The sequence below is a fragment of the Danio rerio genome, chromosome 13 (genome assembly GCF_052040795.2).
Source record: "Danio rerio strain M-AB ecotype USA chromosome 13, GRCz13ab, whole genome shotgun sequence".
Taxonomy (NCBI): domain Eukaryota; kingdom Metazoa; phylum Chordata; class Actinopteri; order Cypriniformes; family Danionidae; genus Danio; species Danio rerio.
Genome location: NC_141033.1, coordinates 8,505,814 through 8,523,678, shown reverse-complemented (window position 1 = coordinate 8,523,678; position 17,865 = coordinate 8,505,814). Strand labels below are relative to the sequence as shown.

Genomic DNA, 17,865 nt, shown 5'->3' with positions numbered 1-17,865 from the left:
CCCTAACCCTACCCCCAGTGACATCACTCGTAGAAGAAGTGCAAGAAAGGAGGAGTGAGAGCTCATGCTCCCCCTCGCTGGAGCTCAGCTCTGCCCAAATGGCTCTGCAGTGAGCATCACTTGAATAAAAGGCAAATGAGAAGGGGGCGGGGCAAGTCAGATACTAAAGAGCATTTGATTGGTCAAGATTTGATAAAAAGCTGAAGAATGAGGTGACATGAATAAAACTGTTGACCCATTTAGCCAGAAGTAACAAACTGCAAGCTTTGAAAGTTTATATCAGTTTTATATCTTCTAAACACGAATTATGCCACTATTTTGGAGCACTAGCAATTTGGGTAAGACTTTAAGTATTGCATTATTTATAAAGCAGCTATTTAAGAAAAGATGGTGATTTTCTAAAGATTATTCAGTTTCAGTAAGTAAACAAATTAACATTTATATATTTTATTATTCAGGGATATTGTGATAGTTACTCTGCATGCTAATAAATGCTTTATTAACACAACCTCAAGCAGTTTTGTGACCTAATCTAAAGTGAAGACTATTTATACTTTATGAATCCCTTAGAAATGACAAATAAAGGCTCAGTTATATTGCAAACAGAAAAAAGGAAAGGAATGACAGAAAGATTCATAACAAATATATACAGTTAAGGGCAAAATGCTGTAGTTTTAAACTGTGTACTAATGTTTATTAATGTAGAGTTAATGCTTTATGGATGATTACTCTATTTTCTAATGCTTAATTAATGATTTAAAGTGTGCAGTTGGTATAAAGCGTTCTTCATAAACTTTTGGGAGGGACATCAAAAGACACGGCACAGTGACAAGGCATGACCAAAACTCATGTACACCATACAGCAATGAATGGGGACACATCCACCTTCAATCCAATTGTGGCATCTGGCTGGGAAAGCACAGCCATTAACTCAAAGAATCAATGAATACCACTGGAAGATCCTCTGATGCACTGACCAGTGAGAAAACAGAAACTTATCTGTGCATACCAAGGACGTAGATTTGCTCTTGACAATGGTGGGGACATACATCCCTAGAGAGCTGCATTAAACAGCACTAATTCTTGTAAACATAAATAAAGTACTTCATAATAGAAAATAAACACAATAATACAATTAACAATCTTGTCCCATGCTGCAAAAGTCAATTTACATAACTTTACTTCAGTCGGGATTTGAGGAGGTAAGAATATAGAGAAATTTAGAGAGGTGTGTGACGCAATTTAACTGCTTTATCTTAATTATTGTTTCTCATAATCATAGAGGCCAAATCCGAATTCCGATTAATTGCACAGCCTTGGTTAATAGTACTACGGTGAACTCGTAGGGAACTTGAACTTGCCTCGAACCGGGCCAAAGCACGCTTGTCTCCCTCCAGTTTCCCCCGACGGCCCGCACTCATACCACAAACGGGCTTCGGCACGCTTACGTCATCGCTGCTGTGCTGTTCAGTGAGAAGCGCTCTCTCACTCTGCAGCACAGTGGAGCTTTCTCTAGTTATATCGTTTCAGTCGTTTGTTATGCGGTGACACGCAGTCAGATATTTCGCCGAACAGATCCGCCACTTTTGGCGCTCATAAACAATCATAAAGCCCTCGTGCTGCAGGAATGAGGAGATCTGCTGAAGCCACGCAGCTGTCGTGCTGTGAGGAGTTCTCGTCTTTAATAAACTACGGCAGTTTGCGTTTACTGAACAGTAAGAATGTTTAATAAATTCATATGAAACAGCCCCTTAAAAGTCACGTCTCGCTTTCAGTTTCGGGCTTTGGCTCGTTTTGCACTCCCACACAAGCGTACCGTGCCAAAGCCCAAGTGAACCGCGCTCCGGCACACATCTTCCAACCGGGCCAGGGCCGGCCAAGTGAACCGTTCTTGAGCCTGATTCAGCGCACTCACACTTCTCAAACGATCCAGGAAACGGGCCTGAGCACGGTACAGATGGCATAGTGTGAGTAGGCCCTTAAATGCCTGTATGTTTGGGAGTGGCCCAGCATGCAAGTTCTGTTTCATCAGACATGATGACTGACTGAAAGGAACAGATATTTAAGCAATTATAAATAAATGCAGTAATGCATACCTCTCCTTTAGCTATGATAAAGAAAGTGTTTCCCTCTTCGCCTTCCCGAATAATGTACTCTCCTTTGTCAAAGTAATCCTACAAAAGACATTGAAACAGGAATATGATCAGATACAATTAATTACAAGGTCACATTGCTGTTAATAAAAAAGCGAATACTTACAATTTCAAGACAGTCAATGATTTTGGCAAGTTTTTCTTCTGGCAGATCTTTCAACAATGACACGCTAAAGAAAAATAATGTTTAATTTATCAGCAGAGTATGAAGACTAATGTGCAATGAACACAACCATTTTTATTTAATTTTAACAGAGGTATTTATCGCACATGATAGAATCTAATGAAGTTATTGGTTTATTAATTTTGGTCAGTAATTTTCTTTGCTTTTGTCATGAACTTGATTTGATCATTGTTAACTCCCTCCCCTCTGTGTCCTGCTCTCAGCTGTTAACTCCTGTAATCGGAGCGAGCACTGACCACCAGTCACCTGTTCTCGCTTTACTCTTATTGGCATCCCTATATCTTTCTCCTTTTCATTCCCTCTGTTGTCAGTTAATTATTACTTTGGGCGTGAAGCTGCGGTCACACTGGGCTTTTCCTCCCGTAGACTTCCATTCACACGCACGTGAATACGTCAGACCAGAAACTCAGGGTTATGCGTCAAGTTTCGCAGGTCGCTGCGGTGCAAAGTTCAAGCTTGGTGAACTCTGACCTGTGAAATCGCATCACTTGATTGCGTGAGACCAATCGAGAATCAAAACATGACCTCTCTGGACAGAAATGTAATAATATGGAGCAATCGCTCGCTTTTTAAATGTCTAATCATCTTGCTTAATCCCACCCCTTTTCGCAGCGCCGCATGACAGAATTTCGCACACACAAACTCTAGTGTGACCGCAGCTTTATCCTAAGTGCATCTTGCATGCAACTAACCTTTGTTTTTTTTCTGTCCTGTCTTGTCTTGTTTCGCTGTGCTCACCGTTGAGTGTACTAATTGACTGATCTCTATATTAGTGCGGTCTCTTCGGTAAATGTGCTCTGACTATCAACACCCGGAGGTCAGACATTCTCCTTATCGCAGTGGTGGGCTCACAGAACCAACCAACCTTCTTCTCTCTCTCACACGGCTGAGTGGGTGGCTGTGTACTTTTGAAGATCCGACTCTGTGTGTCATGTCAGCGACAGACAGCCTAGTTTAGACTCTCGTTGGAACAATAAATTCTATTTAACTGCATTATTATTGTTCTGCATTCTGTTCCGTGACAGCTTTCTTGTGCTATTTTAGTGTTGTGGGTTTTGACATCTCCATGTTTAATCTAAATGATTGGCTCAATTATTCATGATGGCATGCATTGCTTTCTTAACAGACGCTTCTGGTTTGAGATCACATGCAGTGAGGCGCACACCATTGATCAAAAGTAATTGGTTTTTGTGATTTGTAGGAGTTTCTCCATGTCTTATACACTGCCCATCCAAAAAAGCCACCACTTTTATTTAACTAAAGAAATAGTAAGAGCCTCCCATTGGATAATTACTCCATGGATAATTCTGTTTCAGCTGGTAACACACCATTTAATCCTATGAGAAAAGTAGCTTCTCATTTCTTAAACAACCATGTCAGTTATCCTGTGGTTGTGGAAAAGATGTTAATCTGTATCAGAATAGTCAAATTATTGGCATGCATTTAGCAAAGAAACATCTAAAAACATAGCTGAAACCACTAAAATTGGGATAAGAATTGTCCAAAGTATTCTTTAAAAATGGAAGTGTGGAACAATCATCCTTGAGGAAATCACTTAAACATCTGGTAAAATCAAATACTAATAAAAATAAAACAACAACATTCGAATTCACAGTTATGTTTGATAAGATAAGAGCTATTCCACACAGACATTGTGCAGGGATTAAACACTTGTGTAAAAAAAGGCTTTAATTTACTTTGAAGCATAAAGATTGGACTCTGGAGCAATGGAAGAAGGTCATGTGGTCTAATAAGTCCAATTTTATTCTGTTGCAGCGTGATGTTCACGTTAAGGTAAGAAGAGAGGCTTATAAAGTGGTGCACCATCATGCCTATTGCATGCAAGCATGTGCTATGATCTGGGAATGCTGCAGTTGGTTCAGATCTAGGTTAGGCATCAGTGTGTGCCCAAAGAATGAGGTCAGCTGACTATACCTGAATATAATGAATGACACTGGCATATTCAAAGATGACAATGCCAGGATTCAAACGGCTAAAAATGTAAAAGAATGTTTCAGGATCATGATTTTTGCTTGTGGATAGTTCACCACAGATTCCGTACCTAAACCCCATTGAGAATCTTTGGGATGTGCTAAAAAACACTTTGTACAGGGGTTTTACACTTACATCATCAATACAATATCTTGGCAAAAAACAAACACATCATTGATAGGATAAAAAAGCTTTGCAGAAGCATACTGAAACAATGCCACACCAATTGGGTGCTGTACAGGTTTTTCAACAGAGTGTGTGATTTTTATTTTTTTAATGGACAGTGTAAACGCAGAGTCTTGGACATGGCACTTATTCACTTTGTGAATGTAACCAAACTTTACAAACCATTGATAAAGACCAAGCCGCTTATAAAAACACTGAAAAAATAAGCCTCAATTTCAATACAGAGGATCCAAACAAAGAAATGGCCTTGTAGACAACATGACGCTGTGCAGTGCTTTTCTTTCAATCCCAATATTAGAAAAGAGAGAATGAACTATTTTAATGAAGGTACAGGGTGTATAAGGAAAATATATTTAGCCAATTTTACTATGGATTTGTTACTGGATTTGACACTAGATTTTTAGAGATAATAAAACTAAATTATGTGTGTAAATATTTTTATTAATCTTTTTTTTTCTCATTGGCTGTAATCGGCCAGTCATTATAATTGCCAAAACCAAAAATATCATAGATAATTAGATTACCAAATTAGATTGATGCATTTACTATTAAATCTAATGACTGTTTTCAGTCGCTAACAAGCATTGTGCAGTACTGAACCCACATTCTCAAAGTGCATCAACAGTATAATACTTGACCAGCACAAACAGTTCAGCTCGCCTCCGAAACTCAACAGATCATATACTGTAGGTCTCAACCACTGACACTGACAAACCACTGACAACAATTCTCCTTTAGAAAACGCACATTTCATACATAATACATTCCTTCTCTTTCAGATTCCTACTGTCACTATCTTTACCACTGTATCACTCTTCTTTACCCACCAACCTCATTCCTTGATAAATGTTTCCTAACAAAATCAATTCCAAGCTATCCTTTTAAAAATAACTAACGCTAATGCAGGAATCCTGAACAGGTTTTCTGATGAAATTGCAATGAGCTTGCAGAGGAAATGCATGGAATTTATCTGTTTTGAAAGAGTTGTTAACCACTTTAAAATGTGTTTTTTAGCATGCTAAAAATGTGCAGAAAATTTATATTTTTTTCGCTGCTTCTAGAGTATGAATGACACAAGTGTTTGGGAATTTTGCAAAAAGTGTTTGTTGCATGCATTTTATGTGAAAACAACAACTACAACAAAAAAAAAACTATTGTTTGCTTGACATATACATCAGTTTGGCTGATTATCTGAACAGCTTTGAAAACATCAACGCTTCAGTACTTCACAATACTTGTTAACAGTTGAAAAAAAACTGTATTACAGTACATGTATATACTTACTAATTGCTCCTTTAAAAATATCTTTAATTACAAAAAAATAAAACCAACAACAACAACAACAACAACAAAACCTAAAAAAACACAGGGTCCCACTTTATATTAAGTGTCCTTAACTACTATTTACTTACATCAAAAAATAAATACAATGTACTTACTGTGTTCATAAAGTATTTGAGAACACTTGTGGTGCTCTTTAGTTGGGATAGGGGTTGGGTTAGGGACAGGTTTGGTGGTGTGGGTAGGTTTAAGGTTGGGTTAAGGTGTAGGGAATGGTCAGCAGTGTATTTACAAATGTAGTTACAGAAGTTAATTACAGATGTAATTACATACAGGAGTTTAATCAAGCATAAGAACACAATAAATACATGTATTTACACAATAAGTACATTGTAACAAACTATTAACTCTTTTGTAATTACACATTACTTACAGTAAAGTTATTAATAATAGTACTTGAAAAACATAATAATATTATCAACCCTGTATGTCCATTAAAGCATCCATGCAAAGATGTGTGTTTGTGTGTTTGTGTGTGTGTGTGTGTGTGTGTGTGTGTGTGTGTGTGTGTGTGTGCGTGCGTGTGCGTGCGTGTGCGTGTGCGTGTGTGTGTGTGTGTGTGTGTGGCTGGTAACATGCACAAATGTTAGTGGCATAAATGTACCTGCGCAGGAAGCTGAAGTACTCCTCGTGTCTGGCCTGAGTGGATCTCATCATGATAGTCTGGAACGTCTGCCGGTCCAGAGCCCAGATATGGGACTGAGACACAGCTAATGACACACAATCACCAACATTTCCACCTCACAAATCCACCACTATGACACTAATTCAATATCTGCCATAAAAGTGGGTCAAACATTAATAGAGAAATGACCATACATCATCTATAACGCAGTATTTAATGGACTTAAATGTAATGCTTTCATAAAGAAAGAAGACGGAAAAACACAATCTGTTCTGCACCCATCACCCCTAAATTCAGCACCCATCTTTAGGGGTTGGACAATGAAACTGAAATATCTAGTTTTAATAATTATTATTAATACGGTGTAGGGCCTCTTTTTGTGGCCAATACAGCATCAATTTGTCTCAGGAATCACAGATACGAGTCCTGCACAGTGGCCAGAGTGATTTTGAGGCATTCTTCTTGCAGAATAGAGGCCAATACATGATGCTGGTGGAGAAAAACATTTCCTGACTTGCTCCTCCAGAATAAGTCAAAGTGGCTCAATAATATTTAAACATGGTGACTGTGCAGGCCATGGGAGATTTTCAACTTCACTTTTATGTTCATCAAACCTTTCTGTCACCAGTCTTGATGTGTGTATTGATGCATTATCAACATGACACACGGCACTGCCGTAAGGAGACAATGTTTAAACCATTGGGTGCAGTTAGTACTCCAGAATGTTTTTTGTCCTTAGCGGTGACAGACTACCTAGCACAAGAATTAGGCATAGGGAATGCCATGATATCACAGCTAAAACTATTACTGATCCATTCCCATGCTTCATTCTGTGTATGCAATAGTCTGGGTGTACGTTTCTTTAGGGCTTCTCCACACCGTAACTCTCCCAGATGTGGGAAAGCCAGTAAAGCCGGACTCATCAGGGAACATTTAGCATTGTTGTTTGGCATTGGCACAGGTGTCCAAAGGTTTGTCTATAGCAGCCCAGCCATCTATTGACCCAGTGGAGTTGCCAATTAACAGTTTTGGGGAAAAAACAGAAGAGTTGATGTGCACATTTAATTCTGCAGTGTTGGGCAGTTGTGGTTTTATGTTTTTTTTTAGAAATAATTCAGATTAGCACCTGGACATTCCTTTCAGACAGCTTCCTCGTGCATCCACAGTTATTCCAGTTCAATGTGGTCGGTCCTCCTTGGTGGTGTGGTGACATTACCCTGGCTCTTGATAGATGTACATCACAAAGACTTGCTGTCTCGGTCACAAATCAGCCAGTGAGATGTGTACCTGCAATTAGTCCTCTTTTGAACTTTGAGATGTTACCCACAATGTTGTGCATTGCAATATTTTAAGCAATTCTGTGCAATTACTCTGCTAATTAAACCTTCACACTCCGCTCTTAAGCTGCGGTCACACTGGGCTTTTCCTCCCATAGACTTCTATTCATACGCACGCGAAAACGTTAGACTAGGACAGCTGGGTCATGCGTTAGGTTTCGCAGGTTGCTGCGGTGCAAAGTTCAAGCTTGGTGAACTCTGACCTGCGAAATCGCATCACTTGACTGAGTGAGACCAACCGAGGATGAAAACATGACATCTCTGGACAGAAATTTAAAGCATGGAGCAATCACTCACTTTTAAAAAAAGTCTAATAAGCTTGTTTAATCCCGCTCCTTTTCGCAACGCAGCATAACAGAATTTCGCAAGCTCAAACTCTAATGTGACCGCAGCTTTACTGGTGGGATGTGCAATCAATGAAGATTGGCCACCAGGCTGGCCAAATTTAGCTATGAAACATCCAAAGATAAAAGTGTTTGACCAGTTTTATTGTCCAACCTCTGCATATAAACATACAGTTTCTTCAGCTGCTAAAAGGTACTGAAGCTATATTTTCAAAACTGTTCACACGAGCAGCCAAAAATATGTCTATGAAAAATATTTTGTTAACTAATTATGTTGTTAATTACTTCCTGATTAGCATGATTTTACTTCCTGATATAGCATGATTTCTGAATGAAAGTTGTTGTCTGTGGTTGGATGAAAAACTCATTTTGACACGTATATAAACTGTTGTGCTGGTCTAAGTGAGTTTTGGAGGTGAGCTGAACTGTTTGTGTCAAGAGTCATGTTAGTAATGGAATCTGCATGAACAGTTTTGAAAATGGAATAGTTCACCCAAAATGTTCACCCTCATGTGTTTTTAAATTTAAATTAAATTAAATTGATGACTTTCTTGAAAAAAAAAGAAGATATTTTGAAAAAATGATGGTCACTGGCATCCACTGACTCGTGTTCTCGTGCAACGTCATCATCAGATGCCTAAGTTCAGTTCCAATACTCAAGACCGCAAGTACGGAAGGCATGTGAAACTTCCCGGATGTGTTCTTGATATTGAGAACGCAACAATGCAGACTTGAGCACCGAACTCCCTCTGGAAGTCCCAGAAGTCATTGCGACTGGAGGTGAGAAGCGCAGCATTTTATTTAGATGTATTATTAAAGTTTAGAGAAATCACTTATTTACCTAAGGAGTGTCCCTAAATAAACGATGAAAGTAAACATTACCATGGACATCTTAATAAAGTAATAAACACATTAAGGGTGTTTGTTTGCTGAAATTCGTATTAAAATCTGTTTATTTAAATTGTGCAGTGTATAGTTATAATGTTTTTATGCAAAGTATATATTTTGAAAAAGGGAAAAACAATAAATTGTTCTCTGAATGCTGTAATGTTTAAATAATTTACTATTTAAAATGCGTGAAGGTCATGTGACCATCAGGAAGAACGCAGCATCTCATTTTTCAAAGAATGCATTCTCTGCCCTCATGGTCTCCTGAGTTCGTTCTTCCGAGGACACCTGGCAAGACTGGTCTCCACAAGAACGCAAGTCCGTTCTCTGTGTTCTTGGAATTGAGAAACAGCCAATGAGTGCCAACAACCTGCATTTTTAAAAAATTACTTGTTTTGAGTTCAACAGAAAAACAAAACTTTGTTTTTAAAAGTGAAGGATCAGTGAATATTGGCAGAATCACAATTTTGGGTAAACCATCCCTTTAAACATTTTGGTTAAACACAAAAATACTCAAGCATAATAAAATCTACCTTTGACCGTAGCAGTTCTTTTACAGTTATAGAGAATGGCCAGCTCTCCAAAGGCTGTTCCAGGACGCATCTGACCTAGGAACTTTCCATTTTGAATGACCTCTAATAAGCCCTCTGACCAAATAAAATTACAGAAATGGGCAAAATGAAATTTAAACAACACATAAAAGTGGAGTGCAGGATATTATCTGACTATTCTTATTAAAATATGTTGATATGAACATATGAAAGCATAAAGTGCCTGTACCATACCAGCAAGCACATAGAGAAAGTTCCCCGGCTCTCCCTCCTGGATAACCAGCTGCTCAGCCCCATAGATTTTCTCATACATACAGTCCACCATCTCTCTAGTGTGCTGAGGTTCCAGCTTCTTCAGGAAGTCATTCTTCATGAGGGCTTCATTTATCAGTTTCTTAGTGCTATAAGACCAAGGAAAAGAAAGAATTAAAATTTAAGTGACGCTTGGTGTTTTTTTTATCTATTGTTATATCCAGTGGAGATTAAAATTTTATAATTTAATCATCAAATTGTATGTACAAGTGAAATTGATCATTTATTAAGTTAATTTATTTATGTACAGTGAAGATCAAAATAAAAGACCACTTTTTATGCCTAAAATTCTCACTGAAATATTGTTAATTGAAAGCAACCTAGCTAACTGCTCGATTACATTGTGTTATCAAAACCCTTTTCATTTTAAAACACAGAAATTACTGAGTTATTTGAATAATAATAACATAATAAAATTCTTAGGACCAACACCAGCCATAGATCTGTTTTTTTTGAGAGACATCTTTTAGGATTCTGCCATTTTGGTCACTTTTGCAAAATATGTGAGGGAATGGGGTTTACTATTAAAAGTAAGAAGTGAGAACTGGGTTTGTGAACGAAAAGAGGATGTGACAGTGAATGAAAAGTGGATAAAAGAGAGTGCAGATTGTGTCTAAAAGAGACAAATTGGGAAGGTGGCTTTGTGGTCGTGGTTATGTCTCTCACAAACATCACTGCTCTTTTTACAGATATTAATAGTTTTGCACAGCACATCTTTAGTCTCTCACAGAGACAACTATTCTCTCAGAGAACCTTACAGGTCTCCCACAGACACCACTTTTGGGTGGTCTTTTGGGACATAAACGGTCTCTCACAGACATCAGTAATCTCTTACAGGACATCACCAGGCTCCTACAGACATCACTAGTCTCTCACAGCCACCCCAAGTCTCTCATAGACATCCCTAGTCTCTCATAGTGCATCATTAGTCTCTCAGACATCACTACACATCACTAGGCTGCATTCCACTCCACTTATCCGTTAGCAAGTTTCCCTACACACTTCTTGTCAGGGGAAACTCAGTCAGGATTTCAGTGTGTTCCACTTCAAGTGAATGAGGGAAGCATACACGGACATACCCTTGACCCCTTGATTCTGATAGAGTAAGTGAGCCATACAGTCTCCAATGTATTACTACTTACAGAAAATCTACAGACAGCATACATTTAGTCCTTATTTAGGTTCAAAAACAACATGCAACATATAGCCTACATTCAGTGCAAACCCCTCATCTGTTTCTGTAATTTTCACCAGCACATGTAAGCTCTGTTGGAAAGTAATTCTGTCATTCCGAGTTCATAATAGTCCAAAAGGCGATGATAAACATAGCAGTTTGTTCGTGATTCAGGTTGCTGAAACTATTTGCTCCTGTGTTTTGTCGGGCTTCTCCTTTGTTTGTTCTCGCTTCACTCTCGCATTTGTCCGTTTCTTTCTGAAAGGATCAGATGACAGAGACACTTCAATAATCACGCACACGTTATCATCATCTCAAGAAGTTTGTTATATCAAATAAATACGCGATCTCGAGCTCCCTGGAGAAAGCAAAAACACTTTTACATGGCCTCGTAAAACAACAATAGGACACTGCAGATTTTGATCTTCTTGGCTTTGTGTCTGTACATCAAGACAACAACAAGGTTTGTTTGAGCGTGGGTCATCCATGGCTCATTGTTAATCTATGCATATAGTATTGCAGAGTAATGTCTCAGCTGTACGTTTAAAACATGGTGGTTCCTTTGTTGTCATTCTGGCTAGCTTCACACAAGCTCGCGGCGTATCTCTGTAACCAATCAGCGTTTAGCTCAACCTTTTGGTTCCCTATCTTGTGTTTGTGACCCTTTCGAAAGGGTGCCAAAAAAGTGGTACAGAATGGTTCGGTTCGGTACGCCTTTTGACAGTGGAAACGGCCATAAAAGCGTACCATATCGTACCTCTCAGTGGAAACAGGCCATAAGCAATTACAGACTCAAACACGTGTTGGTAAAAGTGGACCATCTACAAGCATCAACGCAACAACCTAACGGAGTCTCATGTCATCATTTTCAAAAGAGATGCCTTATGAGAAAAAAAAACTCTATAATAGAAAACACAATCCTAATAAACACTTAATGCTTGCATTAAACTGCAAGCTGCATTATTTAAGGGCATTTGTTACGACACTGATCGGATCTTTTGTTGTCAAGCTTATGTTTTTTTATGGATTTACCAGAAAAAAAGGCACATATGGGAAAACATGCCCCAGTAAAGTATTTGAGAGTCTGAAAAGTGTACATGGCAGCATCTAAAGGTTTTGAGAAAACTAAATCTGTAAAAGTACGTAGTCCAGGGTACATATTTCTCGATTTTCAAAGATGTAGCCCTGGGCACATATTTTCAATGAGCCTAGGTTACGAGAAATTCTTTCTCTTGTGTTAAATTTGAGTTTACAATGATATGCATTTTGTATAAATCTGTAATTACCATTCCAAGGCCCATCCACACCAAAATCATGGATAATAACTGTCTAAAGTAACAGTTTTATTTATATTTACATTTTACAGAAGCATGGATGGAGAATCAGACATTTTATGTTGATGAGATCCTTCAAAGTTCAGAGGAGCTGGGTAATGCTTTTGCTATGTTTTGAGTTTTTGCTGTCAATTTTTATTTTTCTGTGCCGTTAATAAGGTTGATTTTGCCCATTTTCGTACACAACAACTGCTTGTTAACAAATTATTAAACAAATAAAGAGATTGTGCTTTAAAGGATCAGTTAACTCGAAACAAAACAACAAATATCTGTCATCATTTCCTTACTCTTTACATGCTCAGAACCTGTTCGACTGACTTTCTTCTGTTTAATAAAATATTTTAAAGAAATATGTAAACCTGTAACCACTGACTTCTATAGAATTCTGTTGTTCCTATATTATAGAAGTCAATGGTAATAGTTTTTTTCGTTTTCTTCAAAATCTTCTTTTGTGTTCAACAGAATAAAGAAACTCACAAAGGTCTGGAACCACCTGAAGGTGAGTAAAACCTTTTCAATAAATCCCACACATAAAAATATGTTTCACGTAATTCATACATTAATAAAAACAAATTTAAATTTGAGACTGTATGACAGATCACACGTCAAAACACATCTACAGTACTATACAGCATACATGTATATTTATGCATCTTATTATCATATCTAAAACAGGAAGGTCTCTCTACTGACTTAAAATGGATCTTATGAATCAATTTCTGATGGACATTTGTAGACTGTCATCAAGAGCGTGTTTAATTAAAACAGTAATGATTCCTGTCCATGCATACAAATGGCCCAGCCTTTGTGTTCTCTTGAGCCACTCCATCCCCTTCAGAGTGTGGTATGGTAATTCAGGCTTTCAAGTCCACTCTGTGGATGGAGACACTACAAAAGCTTGGCTAAACCTTATTACTGTCTCCACCTTCCTGGAGAGTCAGTATTCCAGTGACTCCATAATAAAACTAACAATCCAGTAGTGTAATTAGATTTAGCACATTTTGTGTATCTAGTCCTAAGAGGTGGACTAGATACACAAACCAAGCACTTGGGTAAAAGCCTACTGGTACAGTACCCTTAAAGAGTTACAACCAAAACACATTTTTTGCTGTATATACACACACACACACACACAACAGTTCTGTCTGGTTGAATCTGGCTGAAAGCTGTGTGCGATATTTTGCCAGTAACAGCACCCAAAGGCCTCTTCACCCTTCACCTTTGTGTATTTCTCCGCCCACATAGAGTCAGCAACAAGCAGAGCACGGTAAACAGTTTGACAAATATTACTGCTGTTGGACAACATAATGTACTTTTGAGTTTTTTTTAGTCAAGAATATAGTTGTTTAGATTGCAAGTGCATTTAATTTTTTAATAGTGCCTATTTTAAAATATTTATAATTTCTGAGAGACAGCTCATCAGCTCATTACTTTTTTCAAACTAGAGGTGAGAAAAGACGCTGCTGAAACAGGGTGGGGGGTGGGTGAGAGGTCATGGCCCTTTAACAATATATAATCCTGTAAAAATGTTAAACACTCATTTTAATTTTACTTGACTTACAGTGCTTGATTTTCAAAGTACTAAATCTTGTTATACACCATTATCCACACTGATTGTTAATGATCAAAGTATGCAAGCAAGTGACCAAAATATAATATATTGCCTAGTATGTAACAAAAAATGTATAGACAATAAAATGTCTAAATGTGTGCTGACAAATATAAACACACAAAAGGGCAAGATGTGTTAAGGTGAAAGCTTACACAACTTGACCTTTTAACACCAGGCCATTCTTAATAAGTTATTCTCAGCATTCATCACATAATTAATCATCCTATATATATATATATATTTATATATATATATATATATATATATATATATATATATATATATATATATATATATATATATATATGTATGTATATATATGTATGTATGTATGTATGTATATATATATATATGTATATATATATATATATATATATATATATATATATACATACATATATATATATATATATATATATATATATATATATATATATATATATATATATATATATATATATATATATATATATATATATATATATAAATCATCCTTCTTTTTAAAATATTTTCCAAATGATGTTTAACAAAGCAAGGAAATTATTACAGTATGTCTGATAATATTTTTTCGGCTAGAATAAAAGCAGTTTTTAATTTTTTAAACACCATTTTAGGGACAAAATTATTAGCCCCTTTAAGCTATATTTTTTTCTCAATAATCAATAGAACTAACCATCATTATACAATAACTTACCTAATTGCCCTAACCTGCCTAGTTGACCTAATTAACCTAGTAAAGCCTTTAAATGGCACTTTAAGCTGTATAGAAGTGTCTAGAAAAATATCTAGTAAAATATTATTTACTGTCATCATTGCAAAGATAAAATAAATCAGTTATTAGATATGAGTTATTAAAACTATTATGTTTAGAAATGTGTTGAAAAAAATCTTTTCTCTATTAAACAGAAATTGGGAAAAAAAATAAACAAGCAGTCTAATAATTCAGGGGGGCTAATAATTCTGACTTCAACTGTATATATATATATATATATATATATATATATATATATATATATATATATATATACATATATATATATATATATATATATATATATATATATATATATATATATAGATTTTGCCTCATATGTTTTATTGCTAGTTTTATTGATCACAAAGTTATGATTGACTTGGATTTAAGTTGCTTCAATTTAAAAATGAAAATTGCAATAATAGATGTTTAGATGTATTTTTTTATTGCAAATGTTATAAGGTCTGGTTTTGTGGTAGCTGTACCTTAAAATTAAATTATTATAATCTTAATTAAAGTGATGAAGATTTAGAAATTCTTACAGTAAACGGAGCTACTGTAAGGTCACACCAGCTTGGTATAAATGCTTAAAAATGATTTAGTTGAACATATCCATTAGAAACTGAAAAGTAATCAAAAAGTAATCAGTTACTTTACTTTCATAAAGTAGTTGAAAAGGTATACTACGTCTTACATTTTAAATAGGATAATTTCTAATCTCTAATCTTTTACATTTTCAAAGTAACCTCCCCAACACTGAGCCTAACATATATGAAGTTCGAGTATATTGAATCTGCTTCAGTCTTGTTTCCACAGTTGAAGTTCTGTTTAGTTTATTTCAGTGTAATGTAATGTCGCTGCTGAAAGCCAAAACACTAAAGAGCAAATCAAATGAAGTGCAGCCAAAATGCAAAACCAAACTGGAAATTGAGTGTGTGTCATGGTCCATGTCCCCATTTAAATTTGTTAATTTCTGTACAGTAAGTGTAAATACATTAGTATTTAGCATATTATACTGTTCTAGTGATTTTTGGATATTTAACAAAAGCATCTTACATGCTGTATCTTTAAGTCAAATGCATGAAAATGTATCTGAGTATAGTAGTACCACCAGTAGTACCACCATTGACACTCACCCTGAATCTTTGCGGATGTGTTGTTTCTCAGTGGAGCTGTGATGGGCCCTGTGGTCATGACAGAAGTGCCTGGTCGTGGGTTCAGCTGAAACACCCTCTTTGGCTTTTAGCCGTCGATGCACCTCCACAGCAACTCTGTGGAAGCGCATGGATCCCTGGTTGATCACGCTCAGTAGTCTGCGGCTGTGTCTCAGTGGTGCTGGTGGAGAGCGGCCGAGGCTGTTATACCCGATGGCATCTTGGAGCTTATCTATCTGGGAAACCTTTGCCTCTAGTTCCCTTTGAAGGCTCTGTAACTGATTCTCCTGTGCACGGAGCTCCCGGTCCCTCCGTGCCAGCTCCTCCTCAAGATGGGCAATCCGCATCTTCAGGGGCTCCACAGACTCCCATACTGGGGTCTCTTTTATGCTGGAGGCCAGACATGTCTCCTGCAGCCGATGGCCTTTGATCGAACCGTTCCCCATGATAAGAGAGTGACTTGGAACCATAGAGAGGCCTTTGGGCTTTTCAGTTTGTTCACTGGTTGGACACTGTAGTCAAAATATGAAGCAAATAATTTACTCTCTTAAGTTCCATGCTGTTACACCTCAACTGTCATCATATTTGGGATGCATATTTGGGAAGACATTTTACATTCTATTTATTTCGATGAAGGCAAAGCCAAATTGTGAACATGTATTTACTACATTTATGTTCTTACGTTCGCGTATAATCCTTCAGTAATCATGCTAACATGTCGATTTGGTGTTTGTGTATATTTAACAAGATTAAAACCAATCGATTTTTCCAATTTAACATTTATTCATTCATTCATTTTCTTTTTGGCTTAGTCCCATCTGAGGTCGCCACAGTGGAATGAACCACCAACTTATACAGCATATATGTTTTACGCAGCGGATGCCCTTCCAGCTGCAACCCATCACTGGGAAACATCCATACACACTCATTCACAAACAAACACTATGGACAATTCAGCTTAGCCAATTCACCTGTACTGCATGTCTTTGTACTTGTGGGGGAAACCAGAGCACCCGGAGGAAACCCACGTGAACACAGAAAGAACATGCAAACTCCACACAGAAATGCCAACTGACCCAGCAAGCACTTAAACCAGCAACCTTCTTGCTGTAAGGCGATTATGCTACCAACTGCGCGCCACCATGCTGCCATCTTAACATTTAGTTATATATTTAATTCAAATATTGCTTTACTGAGTTGTAAGAAAAAGCTATTACAATGCACACTGAAAACATATACAAATTAATATAATATAATATAATATAATATAATATAATATAATATAATATAATATAGTGTCATTAAGAAATTTTATAAATGTAAACATGTGCATTTAAAGCATGACCTGACAGCATTTTAAAACATGTGTCAGTTCGTGACCAACAACATTATAAACCATGAGAAGCAGATCATTTTGACACGAGTATGAATATTAAAAACCCATACAGTACTTGTCACAGTGAGTACATTAATAATAAAAATAATAATGATTTGTAAAATGCATGCAATTTCTGACATAATTAAAAAAAACATAATTCTCATTAATAAACTCTACATTTTTTAATTGTATAGCATTTTAAAAAGAAAGCGAAAACAAACCGACTGAGGAAGACATCATTGAGATTATCTTTCATTTAGATTAACTATTAGTGAATAAAAATACAGTATTTAATTAAAGGTGAAGCAAGAGTTAGATCTATGTCCTCTATAGTCCCTAACAAACATGAATATTAAATAACATAGATCCACAAATGGGTTATTAAGTGAATTCAAACACAGCAAATTTGCAAATATTGAATTACAGGGTTACTTACCACCTGTCAGTGTGTAATGCAGTTTCCACTGCTGTTTACTTGTGAAATAAGAAGAAACGCTGCTCCTCCACATATGAGCGATCTGTCTGGGTCGCGCACAATGACAGGAT

At 36.7% G+C, this 17,865-nt stretch overlaps 1 protein-coding gene across 2 annotated transcripts in view; it reads right to left on the bottom strand.

Moving 5' to 3' along the window:
• prkg2l (protein kinase cGMP-dependent 2, like) overlaps positions 1–17,865 on the bottom strand; it is a 48,983-nt gene extending 31,118 nt beyond the window's left edge. For both annotated transcript variants that reach the window (XR_015505612.1, XM_087278853.1), the window contains exons 1-7: positions 17,756–17,865; positions 15,924–16,453; positions 9,836–10,002; positions 9,584–9,697; positions 6,461–6,566; positions 2,260–2,323; positions 2,097–2,174 (exon numbers count right to left, since the gene is read on the bottom strand). Coding sequence is in view for 1 of the 2 variants with exons in the window: in XM_087278853.1 (XP_087134979.1) it covers positions 2,097–2,174; positions 2,260–2,323; positions 6,461–6,566; positions 9,584–9,697; positions 9,836–10,002; positions 15,924–16,411 (1,017 nt within the window). In the remaining variant the exon portion in view is untranslated. The remainder of the gene's footprint in view (positions 1–2,096; positions 2,175–2,259; positions 2,324–6,460; positions 6,567–9,583; positions 9,698–9,835; positions 10,003–15,923; positions 16,454–17,755) is intronic.